Here is a 20,472-nt window from a genome sequence, read left to right as displayed (position 1 = left end):
AGCATTGGCCTCACAGATCTGAGGACTGGGGTTCACATTCAAGGCCCGCCTGTGTGGTTTTTGCATGTTTTCCCCGGACACTCCGGTTTCCTCCCACCGGTCCCAAGCCCGGATAAATACATAGGGTTGGGTCAGGAAGGGCATCCGGCGTAAAACAGTGCCAAACATATATGAGCGTTCATCATACGAATTCCTTAAAGGTTAGTCCATGGCCCGGGATTCCTACACCTGCACCCTTAAATGTTAATCTGCAAGGCGTAGGTAGAAATTCAGATAATGTAGGTCGAAGACAAAAATGAGGAGGAATATTGCTTAGTCGACAGAAGAAGCAGAGAAAGACACAGACCATACAGCTGTATAGGGCCTTTGAATGTTGGGACTATGACAGGAAAAGCTCAGGCGTTAGTTGACATGATGATTAGGAGAAAGGTTGATAAATTGTGCATCCAAGAGAGCAAGTGGAAAGGGAGTAAGGCGAGAAGTTTAGGTGCAGGGTTCAAATTATTTTATCATGGAGTAGATGGAAAGAGAAATGGAGTAGGGGTTATTTTAAAGGAAGAGCTGGGTAAGAATGTCCTGGAGGTGAAAAGAGTATCAGATTGAGTGATGATGATGGAAATTGAAATTGAGTGTGTTTTGTATAATGTGGTTAGCGGCTCTGCCCCACAGGTAGGATGTGACTGTGAGTTGAAAGAGAAATTCTGGAAGGAACCAGATGAGCATCCATCAGAGAGAGAGTTGTGATTGGTGCAGATTGCGATGGACATGTTGGGGAAGAAACAGGGCGATGAAGAAGTGATGGGTAAGTACGGCATTCAGCAAAGGAACTTTGAGGGGCAGATGGTGGTGGACTTCGCAAAAAGGATGGAATTGGCAGTGGTGAACACGTATTTCCAGAAGAGACAGGAACATAGAGTGACCTACAAGAGCGGAGGCAGAAGCACACATGTGGATTATATTTTGTGCAGACGATGTAATCTGAAGGCGGTTACTGACTGTAATGTGGTGGCGGAGGAGAGTGTGACTCGACAGCATAGGATGCTGGTGTGTAGGATGACTCTGGTAGCGGGTAGGAAGATTAAGAAGACAAAGGTAGAGCAGAGAATCAGGTGGTGGAAGTTGAGAAGGGAAGCATGTTGTTTGGACTTTTGAAAAGAGGTGAGACAGGCTCTAGGTGGTCAAGAAGAGCTATCGGAAGACTGGAATACTACTGTCAAGGTATTCAGAGAGGCAGGCAGGACAGTACTTGGGGTGTCTTCTGGTAGGAAAGGGGAGAAGGAGTCTTGGTGGGGGAACCCCAAAATACAGGAAGTCATCCAAGGAAAGAGATTAGTGAAGAGGAAGTAGGACACGGAGAGGACTGAGGAGAGGCATAAGGAATACACTGAGATGCATCATAGGGCAAAGGTAGATGTGGTGAAGGCTTAACAAGAGGCATACGACAACTTGTACTCCAGGTTGGATACAAAAAAAGGCGAAAAGGATCTCTACAGGTTGGCCAAATAGAGGGAGGGGAATGGGAAGGATGTGCAGCATGTAAAGGTGATTAAGGATAGCAATGGAAATATGTTGACTGGTGACAGTAGTGTGCTATGTAGATGGAAAGAGTACTTTGAGAAGTTAATGAATGACGAAAATGGGAGAGAAGGTTCAGTAGAAGAGGCAAGCGTGAATGACCAGGAAGCGGCAATGATTAGTAAGGGAGAAGTTAAAAAGGCACTGAACAGAATGAAAAATGGAAAGACAGTTGGACCCGATGATATACCAGAGGAGGTATGGAAGCAATTTGGTGAGGTGGCTGTGGAGTCTTTGACCAACTTATTCAATAGAACACTAGTGGGAGAGAAGATATCAGAAGAATGGATGAAAAGTAGGCTAGTCCCCATTTTAAAGAATAAAGGCAATGTTCAGAACTGTGGAAACTACTGAGGAATAAAGATGATGAGACACACAATGAAGTTATGGGAAAGAGTAGTGGACGCTAGACTCAGGACGGAAGTAAGTATCTGTGACCAACAGTATGGTTTCATGCCTAGAAAGAGCACCACAGATGCATTATTTGCCTTGAGGATGCTCGTGGGAAAGTACAGAGAAGGTCAGAAGGAGCTACATTGTGTCTTCATAGACCTCGAGAAAGCCTATGACAGAGTACCAAGAGAGGAACTGTGGTACTGGATGTCCAAGTCTGGTGTGGCGGAGAAATATGTTAGTCGTTCAGGACATGTATGAGGGCAGCAGAACAGCGGTGAGATGTCCGATAGGTGTGTCAGAACAATTTAAAGTGGAGGTGGGACTGCATCAGGGATCCATGCTGAGGCCCTTCCTGTTTGCAGGAGTAATGGATAGGCTGACAGATGAGGTTAGACTGGAATCCCGTTTGACCATGATGTTCGCAGATGATATTGTCATCTGCAGTGAAAGCAGGGAACAGGCGGAGGAACAATTAGAATGATGGAGGTACGCACTGGAAAGGAGAGGAATGAAGATTAGCCGAAGTAAAACAGAATATATGTGCGTGAATGAGAGGGGCGGAGGAGGAAGTGTGAAGCTCCAGGGAGAAGAGATAGCGATGGTCGACAACTTCAAATACTTGGGGTCAACAATACAGACCAATGGTGAGTATGGTAAGAAAGTGAAAAAATGGGTCCAAGCAGGATGGAACAGTTAGCCGAAGGTGTCTGGTGTTCTATGTGACAGAAGAGTATCCGCTAGGATGAAGGGCAAAGTCTGTAAAACAGTAGTGAGTCCGGCCATGATGTACAGATTAGAGACGGTGGCACTGAAGAAACAACAGGAAGCAGAACTGGAGGTAGCAGAAATGAAGATGTTGAGGTTCTCGCTCGGAATGAGCAGGTTGGCTAGGATTAGGAATGAGCTCATTAGAGGGACAGTCAAAGTTGGATGTTTTGGAGACAACGTTAGAGAGCGCAGACTACGATGGTTTTGACATGTTCAGAGGCGAGAGAGTGAGTATATTGGTAGAGAGGTGCTGAGGGTGGAGTTGCCAGGGAAAAGAGCGAGATGAAGATCAAAGAAAAGGTTGATGGATGTTGTGAGGGAGGACATGAGGACAGTGGGAGTTAGAGAGGAGGATGCACAAGATGCGCTTAGATGGAAAAAAATGACACGCTGTGGCGACCCCTAACGGGACAAGCCGAAAGGAAAAGAAGAAGAAGACACTCGTGTCTTTCTTCCTGTTTCCATATAAAAAACAAAATTGTCATGATCCTGCCGCTTCAGCACGAGCTGTGCAGCTGCGCTGATTGGGAGGCGCACACCTGCTCCTCATGCGGGCTGATCATCCCCCGTATATATAGGACCCGGTGACGACTGGTCCTCCGGCCAGTTCGTTGAGCTTTATGTCCCGTTCCAGCACTCGTATTCCTGATTGAACCTGTGTGTTCCGACCTCCGTCCGTTCTCCAACCAACCTTGTAAGCCTGACTCCTTGATACTTCTGCCCGCGTTGATCCCCGTGCACCGGACTGCCTGCTCGATCCCCGAACTCTGCATACAATAAACGTGTCTCTTCTTGAACTACCTTGCGTCTTCCGAGTTCCTGCATTTGGGTCCTAACTCTCGTTTCCGATGGGACGTGACAGAACGAACTGGCCAATACAGGACCCAGCAGGAAAGACCCGGCGTCGCCGGGACCGACGCAAGGTAGACCGTCTGCCGGAGGACCAAGCCTGCCCAATCCGGGTAGGCTCCCTGATGTCCTCCACTTCCGTGTCTTACGCTCCGCCAGCGAGGTATGAATACGTCCCGAACACGACCCGTCCGGCTCCTCATATTCTTCTGGACTCTGACTTTTCGGAATATGAGGAGGACCGTGATTTGTATGCCGGGCTGCCTGAGTACGACTCCGACGACTTTGATTTTGAGTCTCTTTGCCCGGCTTTTGATCCCAGTCAGTTTGCCCCGCCTTCCCGCGTTTCCAGCACCCGAGCGACTTCGCCCGGTAGATCCAAGTGCACCTATCGGTACGAGGGAACCCGCTTGGCCATCGACCCGGGACCTCCGCGTGGCGGCCAGAGGAGACGCCCCGGCCGGGCGCTCCCTGGTGTCTCTTGCGGTGCGGCAACGAAGACACCGTCCTCCCACTCCTCGCCGGCAACTGTGAGACCGGCAGACCCGCAGCTGGTGGCAAAGGCTCAAGCCCAGAGGGAGGAGGAGCCGCCAAACCACGAGGCGTTCAATCGCGAAATGCGGGCGCAGTTAGAGAGGCAGAGCGCTGAATTGGCAGCTCTCACGGCCCAGGTCCGGCAAGGATTGGCGAACCAGCCGACCTACGCTGACGTCGCAACGGCGACGGACTCGCTGCTGACTCAGGTTCACGTGGCAGTTGGAACTGACCCGCTCCCGAGACACGTCCACGTGTCAGTTTCGACTGACTCTGCGCCTGCTCAGGTTCACGTTGCCGTGGAAACCGACTCGTCCCCTTGCCAAGTGCACGCCACAGTGGGAACAGACTCGCCACCTCAAGTGCACGTCGCAGTGTTGGCGGTTCCGAGCAGAGCTCACGCGGCAGTTGGAACTGACCCGCTCCCGAGACACGCCCACGTGTCAGTTTCGACTGACTCTCCGCCTACTCAGGTTCACGTTGCCCTGGAAACGGATTCGCCACCACGCCACGCCCACGTTGCTGTTTCTACGGATGCACTGCAAGCTCACGTGGCAGTGGGTACCGACCCGATACCGCCTCACGTTGCTGTCCAGAAGGTGGCGACGTCTCCACAGCCGCTTCTCGTCCGTGCTCTGGAGTGGCAGTGGCGACCGGCCCGCGGACGCTCCACACTCCTGCTCTGTCGGCGACGGGCACGCCCTCAAGTTCCTGTCCAGGAGGGGGCGGCGATGGCGCCGCCTTCTCACGTTGCTGACCAGGAGGGGGCGGTACTGGCGCCGCCTTCTCAAGTTGCTGTCCAGGAGGGGGCGGCACTGGCGCCGCCTTATCAAGTTGCTGTCCAGGAGGGGGCGGAGTTGGCACCGCCTTCTCAAGTTGCTGTCCAGGAGGGGGCGGTACTGGCGCCGCCTTCTCAAGTTGCTGTCCAGGAGGAGGCGGCGGGGTTGCTGCCTTCTCAAGTTGCTGTCCAGGAGGAGGCGGAGGCGACGGGGTCGCTGCCTTCTCAAGTTGCTGTCCAGGAGGAGGCGGCGGCGACGGGGTCGCTGCCTTCTCAAGTTGCTGTTCAGGAGGAGGCGGCGGCGACGGGGTCGCTGCCTTCTCAAGTTGCTGTTCAGGAGGAGGCGGCGGCGACGGGGTCGCTGCCTTCTCAAGTTGCTGTCCAGGAGGCGGGGACGGGGTCGCTGCCTTCTCAAGTTGCTGTCCAGGAGGAGGCGGCGGCGACGGGGTCCCTGCCTTCTCAAGTTGCTGTCCAGGAGGAGGCGGCGGCGACGGGGTCGCTGCCTTCTCAAGTTGCTGTCCAGCAGGCGCTGGGGAGTTCTGTGGAGCCACCCAGGAGCTGGAGAGACTTCGGGGTGGCGGTCATGGCTCTGGTCCTGCTCTCCATCTTCTTCGCTCCTGAGTTCGCCCAGCCGCTTCAGGACCTGGCCTCGTTGGCGACCCATCCCTGGTCGTCTTGCAATGACGGCGTGGGAGGTTCTCGTCCGGAGCAGTGGCCTGCCTCGTTCTGGTTCCTGCTTCGCAGTTTTGTTCCTCACAGAGGTCGTCCGCCCGAATCGCCCCGTGGGGACCCTGGTGCTTGGCGTCCGGGTCGTCCTCCTGACCTGTCCACCCGGACGCCTCATGTTTGGTGGCCTGGATGGCCAGTTCGTTCTGTCACGTCCCATCGGAAACGAGAGTTAGGACCCAAAATGCAGGAACTCGGAAGACGCAAGGTAGTTCAAGAAGAGACACGTTTATTGTATGCAGAGTTCGGGGATCGAGCAGGCAGTCCGGTGCACGGGGATCAACGCGGGCAGAAGTATCAAGGAGTCAGGCTTACAAGGTTGGTTGGAGAACGGACGGAGGTCGGAACACACAGGTTCAATCAGGAATACGAGTGCTGGAACGGGACATAAAGCTCAACGAACTGGCCGGAGGACCAGTCGTCACCGGGTCCTATATATACGGGGGATGATCAGCCCGCATGAGGAGCAGGTGTGCGCCTCCCAATCAGCGCAGCTGCACAGCTCGTGCTGAAGCGGCAGGATCATGACAAAAATAGCTTTTTGTTCAGGTAAACAGGCGTAGATTTCAATTCGATTAAGTACATTTGAGATGAAATTGAGAGTCACTTTGATTAAAAATTGAAATGAAGTCATTGTTTCAGCAACTCTGTGACATTTTGCTTTGGTGGTGTGTTACCCTTCTAATATGGAATGCATGTTGTTTTCAGGACGTTTGAGGAAAACTAGAACTGCCCTGGACTGTGCGCTTAGTTTTATTCACAGACATGTTTAGATACTGAATACAGGAGGTACATGCTGTATGTATTCTATATTGATGTTCAATTTCAATTATGGGCAACATGTTAGTGTAGCTGTTAGCATGTTCACTTCTCGGTCAAGAGGTTCTCGCTTGCATGGGCTTTCTCCACATCCTCTGTTTTCCTTCTTGTTAGGTTCATTGAAGATTACAAAATTGTCCGCAGGTTTGAACGTGACTGTGAATACAGTAGTTGTTTGTTGGCGTGTGCCATGCGACTGACTGGTAACGGGTCTGGGGAGTACCCAACCCTCTCACCTCAAATCAGCTGATGAGGACAAGCAGTATAGAAAATGGATGCATTCATACTCTTCTACTCTCTGAATGTCTCTGAGTTGACCAGCCAGACCAAGGTTGACTCTAAAAATTTCAATAGAGTACTTGTGTACATGTGATTTCTTAGCTGTCATTTTTAAAATGAAAAATGAAAACCCACGCCGGCACGGGGAGAACATGCAAAGTCTACACAGGCAGGGCTGAGATTTGAACCCCGGTCCTCAGAACTGTGAGCCCAAAGATGTAACAAGATGCTCCACTGTGCTGCTGGAGGTAATTTAATCAACCTTTAAGAAAATGTGACACTGTGAATTGTTTCTGCATGCACTGCGTTTCTTCCCACATCCCAAGACTCTAAATTGCCCCTAGATATGATTGTGAGTGTGACTGTGGTCTGTTTCTTTGTGCCCTGTGATTGGCTGGCAACCGGTTCAGGGTGTACCCTGCCTCCTATCCGAAGACGGCTGAGATGGGCTTCAGCAATCCCGCGACCTTTGTGAGGATAAGCTGACCAGAAAACGGATGGATGGATGTGAATTGTTTAATAGTGACCAGAAAACTCACTCTACTGATTTGATAGTGAGGTCCAGACATAATCAAAATCAATCAATGAGCGTGGTGTTCTTACCTCTGAGCCCAGCACCAGTGCAAATATCAGTAATAAGGTCGTGATCCTCCACATCTCACTAAGAGGGAAGAACAAAACACATTAGAAGTCATAATTTGTGGTCATTTTGTTGCTCTACCATGACAGGAAGTTCGTGCTCTTGCAAATGTCAGCGAAAGACATGTGTTTATCATCCGGGAAAAGGGCAGCAAGTTCCCAAAAGTCAACATTTGAGAAAATATAATTACAATCGCAGAGATGTTGGGCTTTTAAACAATGAAGCGTTCCTTCTTTTGGAGGAGCTTTAAATTCTTAAGGGGAGAAAACAAACAACTTGGTTGAATCTTTGGACAGCCTGGCCAGACAGTAATATTTCAGTTTATTGTAAACTGAGTTTAAGGGTGATCGTACATAATATCTCCTGTAAAAGCTCATTTCCAGACAACATGAGAAATACAAGACCTAGCCATGACTGAATATGACTCGATTACACACGGAACCTTAAATGTTGAGCGTAATCCATTCCAGGACACAGTTTTACCTCTAGTTTGTTCTTATTTCAAAAGTATTTTCCCATAGCAAAATTGAAAAACTCAGAATGTGATCTCGGGTGACCGTCGTACAAGTGTAAAAGAAAAGAAAGTTCAGTGATGATATGAAAAAAGCAGAAGAAAAGGCAAGACAAACTTTAGGAATCGTACTTCCTCCATTTTTTAAGGCCTTTGAATGGGACATTTTTTTTTGGCTGCTGCATTGTCACAAGATTTCCTCTGCTTCTCAGATGGTAGTACAATCACCCGTTATCCCTTGCCACGCTTTCAAATCAATATTTAGAGATAATATTATAACACCACTCAGTGGTGCAGTATTTAGATTTGAGACAAGCTTACATGATTACAATTTGTAATCTAAAAATACAGGCTAATTTGTGAGAGTTTACAAACGTAGCCATCTGGCCGCATTTGCACAGAGACAAAAGACATTTGGCAAAACTCTTTGTTTACTTTTAAATGAAAAGTGAGTCACTTGTTAGACTGATATTTGATAAATAAAGAATAAAGAACACCTTGCACCCTAAGTAATAAATAGCTGACTAGGGCAATGTAATGTTCCCAATAAAGACTCATAATGTTAAAACACCCTTGTGTCTTATTACCTCCTGATGGAGAACAATTGTCCCTGACAAACACTATGACTATAACAGTACCGTAGCCAAGTCGTTTTTGGTTGCTCCCAAGGAAAAAAACAAAACAAAAAAACAACTCCCCTTTAATGGGAAGAAGACTTTTCTGTGATGCAAGACAGACTGCAAATTTGTTCCAAGTATTCCTTTAAAGGAGCCTATTTTTTGTACTGTTCCATGTTTAGACTGACAGTCACTGTCAAATAAAACGTGTTGAACTTTGGGTAACCACTTGAGCAACGGTCCTCAAATGGTGTGTCGCGGACCCATTTTGGGTCATCATCTTTACTATTTATGCATAGGGGCCCCATACCTCAGTGGTTAGAACATTGGTTTGATAAACCAGGGGTTGTGAGTTCATGTTTCACTGGGGCCTCTACTCCCCAAGAGGGGTTGCGTCAGTAAGGACATCTGGTGTAAGAACTGTGCCAAACAAATATAAGTGTTCATCTTAGATGACAAGCTGTGGTGAACCCTAATGGGACAAGCCAAAAGTAAATAGTATCTTCATTATCTATACATACTTTAAAGTGGTTTGAATCTTCCCAGACTCAAGCTGATTCATCTTCTCTACGCTCTTATTAAACACTACCATACTCATACAAGCACTTTCTGTACTCTTAATCACCTGTTAAACTCTTAAACATATAATAATGCACAGTAATACCATATACTTTTTATGTTTTATTCCTTGTAATATGTGATTCAATGAATGTCTTTGTTTTTTCTTTAGTTTCAATGTCTTAGGCTTGGAAGCGACCATTTAAAAAAAAATTACAGCACACACTCAAAATCCTGTGAGATGGCAAATAATGCGGAATATGAATATGAAAAAAAATGCAAGCCAATTCAAGGGTCAATTAACACAAACTTTGAATTAAACTGTACAACACAGCAGCAGAGAGCACAAGGGAAGCGGCACTCGCTGCAACATCGTGAAGTGAAACGCAAAAGGGTACATACTTTCACAAAAAAAAAATAATTTTACTCCAGAAACAGATTTGGTGAAAATAAAGTGGAGTAAATAACTTAACTGCATGCTTGTTTTCCCCTTGGCTTCGATAGGCTGTTAAACGGAGAATGTGAAAATGAAATAAGAAGTACTTAAAGCGCTGCTCAAAAGCAGTAAGCTATGTAACAATACAAATTGTCCTCTATCTCTATCAAAGTTGAAGAAGATTTGTTGTCACTACTATTAACTCATTCATTGACAGCCTTCCCAGCGAACAGGTACAGAGCTCGTGCACGTGACGTCACCATTTTCACGGTGCCATATTACCCATCAAACAAAGCTGCTCGGCAGTACGGGAGTCGTTGAACCGGAGCAGATTTTTCACAATGCCCGAGACCTATTGTGCTGTTGGTTGTCACAATAGATGAGACAGTTCTTAGAATAGATCATTCTATAGAATACCAGCTGAAAAGACGAGAAAAGAGCAATATTTTGGCAATTAAATTGGATGGATGGTACCCTACGAAATACACACGCCTGTGTCACCATCATTTCATTTCAGGTAGGAATTATTCTTCTCAATCGCAAATTATCAAGAAGTATTAATAATCCTAAATTGACTCATTTGAGAGCACTGCGTATTGAAAAAAAAAAATAAAGCATCTGTCAGAGAGAGCTTTACAGATGTAACTATGTGGCAGCAATACGTTTCTGTGTACAGAGGCAATTTTTTTTCCCCCAATCACAGTTAATGAATGCGAGTTTGTGTAAAACAAGGGGTCATTTATTTAAATATTGGTAATTGCATTGAAAAAATCTGAGTGACTCCATCACTATGTAGGATTTATTCCTGATAGAGAACAGATCTAGAAACGAAGTATTTGTATGTGTCCAGACTTTTATACGCTTTCAAACTTTTCCCTGTAAATCTCGACGACTTACTCACCAGATACATGTGTATATCCAGTTGTCCAAGACAGGGAAGCGAATTAACAGTCCACTTTCTCATCGGCGAAAACATTGACTTCAGCATTAGATATGGGTCCTCTATACTAACTCTGGGTGTCGGGCTATAAAACATATTTTCTTTTCATCTCAGTGGAATTAACTTTCAACAATGCTTTGTTTGACCAGTAATATGGCAACGTAAACAAAAATCACGTGATTTTATGACGAAGGTGCACGATCTTTATATTTGACTTCTAAAGCTGTCAGTGGCAGTTGTGGGAAACCTTCTATCTGTGATCATTAAGGATGTGAAAATGACTCAGTATAGTGGCCCAAGTTGTTTTCACATTTTTTATATTGTCTTTGCACTTGTATTACAGTTGAAAATTTTAAAATGTTACTTAAAAAAGTGTCTGTAGAGGTAATACAGCTTTTTTGGTGGCACCACTTCGACGATGGTGAAGATTGTTTGTGTTACCATGGCTTCCAATGGGAAAAAATATCTGTTTTTATTGCTCCAAGATAGGTCTTAAGATGTGTATTTGTTTAAGAAGATACGGAACATCCCACATCCTTAAACCCTGCTTTCATAGTCCCCACTGCGCTCACGAGGTCGTGGGTCATGACGCAGAATGATGGGAAAGCCAAATGTTGTTTTGCTTTTACCAGATTTAGTATTATTTACCGTCACACAAAATGAAGTGAGATGACAAATATTGCGTCATATAAAAGTGGACTTAGATGTCCATATTTTTAGGCCATTACTTTTTGTACGTTGCCACACTTTTTAAGTAACAGTGTTAATACTGTTTAATCAACAAAGCACCTCCAATAATTTATTTGCGACTGCTATCAACAGTTCACTGGTATCGATATTTACATTGTACATTTAGACAATGTTGAAATAACTATTTGAAAGAACTAGAGTGTTTTGCTGATGAGAAGGTTCAACAGAGATAGAATACAGATACAATAGTACAAAATGCTAAGGTGAGCAAGAGGCAGGAAAACATAGTGACTGAGAGAACATGACACATTCTGATCTTAATATGATGACAGCAATATTATTAATTATACACACGTTGGTAGGCAAGGTTATCCTTTTTTGAGGATTAGCAGAGAATCAAAACTTTTTCCAATACTATATTCTGATGATTAATACAAATCAATTAAATGAAATACAGATACTGTCCCCTCCTTGAGTCATCACCTGATTGTGGTGGAGGGGTTTGTATATCTCAATCATCCTCGGAGCTAAACTGTCTGGGGCTTCCATGGTGAGGTGTTCCAGACACGTCCCACCAAAAGGAGACCCCGGGGACGACTCAGTACATGCTGGAGAGAATACATCTCTCGACTGGCCTGGGAACACTTTCAGGATCCCCCCGGAAGAGCTGGATAAAGTGGGGAAGTGAGGGAAGTCTGGGGATCCCTGCTAAAGCTACTGCACCTGTGAAGTGACCTCCAATAAGTGATGGATGGATGGATGGATGGATGGATGGATGGATGGATGGATGGATGGATGGATGGACTCAAACTGTAGGGAAGACATAACCTCATCATGCATAACCATTGTAATATGGTAATGGAAAGATGTCAGATTTCAATCCATGTATAGTATGTCCAATGACAAATACAGTAATGTATAAGGATATTATGAACAAATGAGCTTACTGCTTCTAGCAACATAGAGCAACAATTTTTCTCACTTTTTTTTCCTCACAGTTGTGCATAGTGTTGTTATTTGCAATAAAAATGGACAGTGGCATGCTGTATTATTTTTTCAAAACTTTCAATTTAGTTTAATTATTCAGAGAAAACAATTCACATAACTGACAACAAGACCTGCAAATTTTACAAAAACAAAATGAATACTATACTATTAATGTTATCCTGGCTCAGTCTGATCATATAAAACAAAATACGCGAACCGTTTGTACGCAATGCATGGTGTTGCAAGAATGATCTTTATTTTTTTATCTTTTATTATTTTAAATTTTGCTAATATCTCTTTTGCAGAGATGCTCTATATTTGACAAGTAATGATGACATGGTAAGATACTCTATGTTATGTGGTCACGGTATCAGAGGGGTCTTGGCTGGTCCACCAACATTACAGCGCACTAACCAAGCAATAGGAGCGTTTATTATATGTTATAATAAGAAAGAGGGCTCGGTAAGGGAAGGCTGAAGGTTGTGTAGGACAAGATTATCTCCCTCTCCGTTGTCCTGCAACCACTTCCTCCTTTCACCAAGACACACGCACGCATGCACACACTTATACGTAGGCCAAAAGGTTGAAAATAAACCATTGTTACAAATATACAAAGGAACATGTGAAGGCTTTTCACAGTGTGGGGACATTGCTCAGTGTAACAAGACGTTCAATTCTGCGGCTGGGTGCCAGCCAGCGGCTGCCCCGAGATGGGACTCAAATGCAGTTACAAACGATCCAAATCAAAGTCCTTTATTCGCAATGAGCTGTTAAGTACTGCTATTAAGCCAACAGTAATTGGAAGAAAACAGGAAGTACACCCCTAAAAAAAAAAAAAAAAGGAAACCAGGAACAACGCTGTACGTCACAAGTGGCAAAATTACTCACACTCTCTACTTAAGTCCAAGTATAGATACATGTCAAAAAAAGGAGAAAAAGTAAAAGGGCAGACTAAAAAAGAACATTGTTTTTTTTCATTGTAAATTACACATAATATCCACTTTGATATATTGGTAAATCTCTGGAAATAAAATAGTTTCCTTCTTTCATTAACTGCCATAGTGCTTGTAGTGAGAAGAATGGGCAGGGGGAATCATATTTGACGTGCACGTTGTTGCTTAAGCTTTCACTGCACTGTCTTGACTTTTCTGCTGTCTAAATGATGTGAACTGTGTAACACATGATGTTACATGTGCTAATGGTGATGCGAAAAAATACACCACACTGAAGCTAGTTTCTTTTTTTATGCTGGCACAAGAGAAAGCAATTGCCGCAAATCATTATTGTAGCCAACACTCGAGAATTCTGTTGCATGAGGCCAAGACTTATTATTTGGTAATCCACATGGTGACAAACCAGCATGACACATAAACACATGGGAACCAAGATATACACAGGTCTACTGCTGGCTCTTGCGATAACTGTGTAATATGCCCAACAAATCATACAACTTTAATAGTGTTTGAACTTAAAAGGTACCACTGTACTTAAGCTCGACAAAAGGATGATGAAAACTGGCTGGAGCTCAAATATCATGGATCCATTCGCTAAGTGAACACAAGCTGTGCGGGTGCCCGCGCGGCTGCGCTAATTGGGAGGCACACACCTGCTCCTCATGCGGGCTGATCATCCCCTGTATATATAGGACCCGGTGACGACTGGTCCTCCGCCAGTTCGTTGAGCTTTATGTCCCGTTCCAGCACTCTCGTATCCCCGTTTGAACCTGTGTGTACCGACCTCCGTCCGTTCTCTGACCAACCTTGTAAGCCTGACTCCTTGATACTTCTGCCTGCGTTGATTGTTTCCCTGTGTACCGACTCCTGCCTGTCCGCTGATCTGTTCTCTTCGCCCGACGTCACAACAACCGCTGCTGGACCGGACTGCCTGCTCGATCCCCGACCTCTGCATGCAATAAACGTGTCTCTTCTTGAACTACCTTGCGTCTTCCGAGTTCCTGCATTTGGGTCCTACTCTCGTTTCCGATGGGACGTGACAGACTGAGTCATTGTAGATTAATTCCTCCCCAAATTAAATCATTTTTTCATTTTTATTGGGTGTTGAACACTTGAAATTGGTCAGCTATCTGCTCAAAATCAGCATCCAACATCTCTTTTATGGATGGATGGCTTCAATTGTGAGTTACAAATGTTCCCTTTAACAGAATGATTTTCATTACCAACACTTTTCTTTGCAATTTCCATGTTATAATGTGTTTTTACAAGCATAATAATGATGCCAGTGGTTAGGGTTGGATGTAACTCATCTCTAATGACTTGGAGTTGGTGGGCCACGGTTCAAGTCCACGTGTGGACAAAAATGTAAAAATGGCAACTCGGTGTGGGAGAGATGCTAGTCAGACTCTTGGAGCCAAAAAAGACTGACGAGAGCAGAGCAAAAATACTTAAAGGTAGTTCATCAATTATTGTGCAGCCAAGACATGTTCTGGGAAAAGAGATTCTCTTTGTGTTTTTTTTAATAAATAATAATGATGGGCATATACTGTTCTTGATGTTTAGTACAGTACTGGTGGCCTGGGGTAATGGGAAAAGATTATTTGACTGTCTAAATTACACAGAAAAAAGGCAATCCAAGAGCACATCAATTGGATGGCGCCGAGATTTGACATACAGTACGTATATTCATTTTTGTCATTTTTAATTCATTTCACTGTGCTGCCCCCATATTAAATCGTTGAAATAGAAAAAAAACGTCACCGTCCGAAATGCATTATTAACTATACAATACCATTGTTACATTCTTAAATGCTATACAAATGTAAAATGAAATTACCACTATATAGACAATAAAACACTGACTCAAAAAAAAGGTATAATGCGCAGCCTAGTTGCTTCGCTGATGTGCCAAATCTAATTTAACACGAGCTGAGAAAACAACATGACAACCAAAGGAGCCTCCCCCACAGAGCAAACATTGAGGAAATCCAGCACACCCTGCCAAACTGCACAGATATGGTCAGCTTTACACCAAGTCTCCCCCCTAAAGCCATTCCCTTTTTGCTCATGTAATCTCTCTGAGGTCATTCCCCCCGATACATTCATGCTCTGTCTTGTTTTTGTCTTGCGCCCGTCTTCTCATTGTTCAATCCCCATGCATATGTCACATTTATTTGGACAACTGTTGGAATCATGGGGATTTCCCAACTATCGTGATAAACTGTACGACGCCCTTCCACACTGCTGAGAACATGTCAGGCTCATTTCTGACAAAAGTATTCTTGACGATACTCCATAACTAAATTGTATAACATAAAAGAAAGATTTATTTAGAATTAATCAATGAGGAATTTGTTGCTGTGCATGTACAAATCTTGTCTGTTTGGATGCTACAGGTTGGACAATTGTTGGGGATACGTCTGCATTGATTTACACTAGCACGGACTCTGATTTTATTTTATTCCCCCCCTACCAACTTTCACGCTGCTTCTGAATGGTTATTTGTACAATGTTTACGACAAAAAATAAACAGGATATATTTACGTGATTGCACTGATCATTATAGGAGTAATCTCCCATCTCAATGAAACCACCTAAAGCAGTGGTGCCCAGACTTTTTTTTACCCCAAGATCAACTTTTCAAGCAGCCAGCCTCTCGCGATCGACGCGGGAGGGATAAAATGACCAGAGCACAAAGATCTACCCACTACAAAGATGCAAAACATATATTTATTTTAAAGTATATTGCAGATTCTTTATGTGTAAATGTATGTTTGTGTACCTTGCATAACCGCATGAGCCAATATTGCACAACACAACATTTTTTGTAACTATCTGAGTTCACGTTGATGATCACTAAACACCATATGAATGAAAATGCACACCTGGGCTGTGTCACTCATATCAGCAGATTCGTTCAATTGCAGTGAGAAACACAATCTCCGATGTCCTTCCACATTTGCTTGGTTAAGTTCTCAGCCATGGCCTCACAGCACCGTGTCCTCATTGACAGCTGCAGAGCTTTTATTGAAGATAATATTTCTGCCTTATTTTTAAAAGATCAGAACAATGAGTCAGTCGCTTCAATGAAAGCCTCTTTTACCATCTCTCCTTCTAGAAAGGACTTCTTATTAACAATGATGTGACTAACCCGGAACGATGCTTCGGCGGCGGCTTTTGCTGTCGAATTATGTTGTGTGAAAAGTGACTGCTGTTCGGCAAGTTGGGATTTTAGTTCGGTCACTTTTCTCATTCTCACCTTGCTTTTCGGCGGAAAATCATCGTCATATTTTCCATGAACAGTTCGAAAATGCGGCTTCACATTTCACTCCTTTCATATTACAATAGTGGCAGATAATGACAAATAACAAATAATGGCAGATGAGGCAAAATGCACTTCGAAGATGACATCGCAAAAAGAAGTCCATCTCCCATTCTGTATGAAAGTGATATGTTTTTGTCTTCTTCTTTGCTCCAGCATCCATACTCATGTTGAATAAGCTTTCTTCAAGAAAAAAGTGAGGGCTTAAAATAGGGGTGAATTTGCTGACTAGCGTGTTTTGCTGTACTAAGTGCCGCTGTTTACACATGCATGGTGAACTAAAGGTCAGAAACATACGGCTGGCGTCTTTTTTAATTTTTCCGGTCACTCCATCGCGATCAACCAAAACTGTGATTGCAATCGATGCATTGAGCACCCCTGACCTAAAGGTTTAATCAAAAGAATAAAGTCTACAAGTCCTTTAATGTCTCTCATCTGATGAGACAAAGCTTAACTATTTTGGGTGGGTCATGTATCACTCATGACGTGGCCGATACCAATAAAGCGTTGTATGGCAGCGTTATGCTGTGAGGGCTTTTTTTCAGTGGCACGAGTCTGGAGACTAGTCAGCACTGGGTGAAGAATTAATCCAGCACCCTACAGAAACATTGTGGCTGAACACCTGGTCCAGAGCGCTTCAGGGCAACTCTCTGAATGTCCTTGAGCGGTTCAGCCAGAGCTCACTGTAAGCATGTAAGATTTAACATATCAGGTGAAATCTGAAAATGCCTGTGCATTGACGCTTGAGAAGTCCTGCTAAGATATAAATGGGGGAAGCTGCCCAAAAATATGTCTTGAATTGCCTCAAGAACAGCCCCCACTCGTTTCATGCTAACATGAATGGAAAATGCCAATGATGATATAAAGGGGAAGATGATTTGAGATACAGCAATCCCTCTCTACTTCACGGATCACCTATTGCGGACTCAGTGCATCGCGGGACAACCCCCCCCCCCCAAAAGCCGGATCGCTATGCACTAATGCGCCATCCCCGGTGGGACGACATGGACCAATGAAGCAAAAAAAAAAAAAAAAAGAAAAAAATGCCACCATACATTATTGCAGTCCTGTACCTGGAAGCCACATTCTTCTTTTCCTTTCAGCCCGTTAGGGGTCACCACAGTGTAACATATCAGATGAACGCATATTGACAGGGTATAATACGGCATCCCCAGCAAGACGACAAGGACGTATAAAGCCCAAAAAAACCCAAACGTAATTTACCCTTACTTCACAGTTTCTCACTTTTCGCGGGTGGATCTGATACTAATTAACTGCAAAAAACGAGGGATTACTCTACAAGTATTTTGACTCCCAAATCTGGTCACAGAGCCATTTAAACTCATATCTCAAGGCACTGGTGTATTGAACAAGGTGTGTGAATGGTAATATCTTATGTTATTATTTTTAATACATTTAAAAATGTAAAAAAAAAATACATCATTGTGGCATGTTGTGTGTAGGATTTTTGTTTTTTATTTTTCATTTTTTGGGGGGATTAATTAATTCCATTTTGGAATAAGGCCTTCATATAACAATGTGAGAGGGAAAAAAATGGGGAGAATACTGAACAAAGTCTTTCACACGTTATAATGCACAAAGCTCTGATTATGATGAGATTGTTATACCATATGAGAAGGTCATCTGTGTTGCTTGTTTATATTATTTTAGCAGTATAACTTGGGCACATGAATGGATCACGCACTCAAATTACATCCTCTTGGCAAGGAGAAGTAAATACAGTAATCACTTGAATCTCATATTGCATTAACATTGTACTCGACATTTAAAAACCCATCCAGATATATCATGAGTCGGAAAGTGAGGTGTAACACACTGCATAGTTGTCATTCATTATTTTTTCTGAAACTATGTGTAGAGGTTTTGAGTTAAATTACAAGTCAACTCAAAAGATTTCAACAATCAAAAGGGACAGTCTTTAAATCCACAGAATCACTCACGACAGCTCTGACGGCTCAGTTATTCTCCATTCGGCCTATAATAAGAACACTTTTTTTTCAGCCTGGAGTGGAGAGTTGTGGGGGCTTGTTTGTGTCATGAAACAAGGCATCACTCAGGAACAAGTGGTGAACTGGGATCAAAGTGGCAGCCAAAACGTCTATTAATACCCACAGAGCGGCCTGGCAAGAGCAGACTGTTCAGCCGAGGTTACAGCGGGGAAGTGGAAGCTTCCCACGGAGAGAAGATCCCACGATCCCCCACTTCAGCCAAGACTGATTTTGAAGGCGAAGAAGTTTGCAACAGTTGGAAAAGGGATTCACTGAGAAACATTTCTACACAATGCTAGCACCAACGCAGAGAATTGCAACAAGTATTGCACATAACAAAACACTTTCTATTCTTTGAGTGCCCAAACACATTTATTCTAATATGTAATTTATATATAATAGAGAGCTTAGTCATTAGTAATGTATATAAACTCCTCGTCTTTACTGTGTTGTTTTGAAGTAATTTCACGGATTTCTGTCAGTCTTTGTGGCTTTCTGTTCTTGTCAGCTCTCCCTCCTGGGGCAAAGTGGCATCAGTGCCAACAATGCCATCAATGGCAAATGTACAACAACAAAAATGAAATACCATGGCATCTTGATTTCACCAAGGCTTTACATTTTGTTTATGACTGTGTCAAGAAGCCAGCTAATAAATAAAATTAAACTTGATGAAGATCACACTTTATCTTAAAACAGATTAGAGACTATTTTAGGTACTCATCAGACATGAAAAACATATTCATCCACTCTAAAAAAAAAAACAATAATCATACCTAGAACTTCTTTGCGTGACTGCTCAGCTTCTACTGTTGAGTTGTCGGGATTCCATCCCACACGCTTGATCAAACCCATTACACTAAGCGACTTCTACAAAAACAAATCATAAGATCAACAAAGTTCACTTACCTTTTGAGCGGGTGAGTTGTTAAACGTACTTTTTCTTCCAAAATGTACATCCCTTCCTTGAGGCGAGTCTCATGCTGTCCTGTGACAAAACACTGACAATGACCATCCCCAACCAGCAAAACACTCCAACGAGACACAGTAGCCGTTACTTGACTTCCTGTGGTGACCTTCAGAGTATAACAGATGCTGTCGTGCGATGTACTGTAGATTCGTTACATGTTACAGGACTCATTATTTCCAATTTCCGGCAAGGTTCCGTGAACTCTAAACTATATAGAATTTTGCAAATTTCCAACAGTGACGGGAAACAATAAAATACAGTACTTTACAGGCCCTACTGCATACGTACACATATATCATGTATACAACAAGTGTATAAGTATTCTGTATTTTTATAGCTGGAAAAAAAAACATTTGTGAAGGAACACGTGATCCCGAGTCTCAGCTTGTGGCAAAGCATCTTCGAATTTTATTTTACTCACAGCCGGACTCTTTTCAAACTTTATTCAAGACTTTTAAAACACCAGAAGAATGCGAAGTATGACACTGCCACCTGCTGTTTGTTACTGGTAAATGTGGAGGACAAAACGTATTTTAGAAAGTCCTTCATGAGTACAGGATTATGAGATGTGGAAAAAGAAACAAACTCACTTGTAATAATAAAAAAAAAACACAATAAAACGCCCTTCCACAACTTCGATAAAATATAACAATTTCTGTGGTTACTGCTATACATTATTTTTCTCATATCTCATTTGTCTCATAGCCTTTTTAAGATGCGGAAAATAAAACAAAAAAATGTGTAGCGTTAAAGACCCTACAAAGTTAATTCATGTATTTTTTTGTTCCAAATACATTATGGCAAAAAAAAAAAATGAAAACACGTGGATATGTTATTGTGTGTGTGTACAGAAAAAAAAAACGTTTACTTCTGTAAAGACTGCAGCTTCTGTACCCGTTTTAACTCAAGTTTATGACTAGAATCAATAGATTAAGTTTTATTCGATACTTATGCACATATACTTAATTATGAGTACCAAACCTGAGCATCTGCTTCACAATTCTTTTATTTTCTATTTTATTTTTTTGCCCAAATGAATGTGCCACACGAAGACTAGAACCGGAGTGACAACAAAGATGAAACCTAATCCATTATACAAAACATACAATAACCATACG

The 20,472-nt window shown here is 43.4% G+C and overlaps 1 protein-coding gene across 3 annotated transcripts in view; it reads right to left on the bottom strand.

Annotated features, from left to right (window-relative positions):
• calcrl2 (calcitonin receptor-like 2) overlaps positions 1–19,450 on the bottom strand; it is a 32,907-nt gene extending 13,457 nt beyond the window's left edge. The window contains exons 1-3 of one of the 3 annotated variants that reach the window (XM_061801259.1): positions 19,323–19,450; positions 19,161–19,254; positions 7,328–7,385 (exon numbers count right to left, since the gene is read on the bottom strand). In XM_061801259.1, the coding sequence (XP_061657243.1) occupies positions 7,328–7,381 (54 nt within the window). In that variant the 5' untranslated portion in view covers positions 7,382–7,385; positions 19,161–19,254; positions 19,323–19,450. Of the gene's footprint in view, positions 1–7,327; positions 7,386–19,160; positions 19,255–19,293 lie in introns of all 3 variants that reach the window. The other 2 variants (XM_061801267.1, XM_061801250.1) reach the window with 2 other exon arrangements.
• Positions 19,451–20,472: the final 1,022 nt, after the last annotated feature.

Source organism: Syngnathoides biaculeatus, chromosome 2 (assembly GCF_019802595.1).
Source record: "Syngnathoides biaculeatus isolate LvHL_M chromosome 2, ASM1980259v1, whole genome shotgun sequence".
Lineage (NCBI taxonomy): Eukaryota > Metazoa > Chordata > Actinopteri > Syngnathiformes > Syngnathidae > Syngnathoides > Syngnathoides biaculeatus.
The sequence above is the reverse complement of the archived record's forward strand: the minus strand, read 5'-3'. Positions and strand labels throughout refer to the sequence as shown.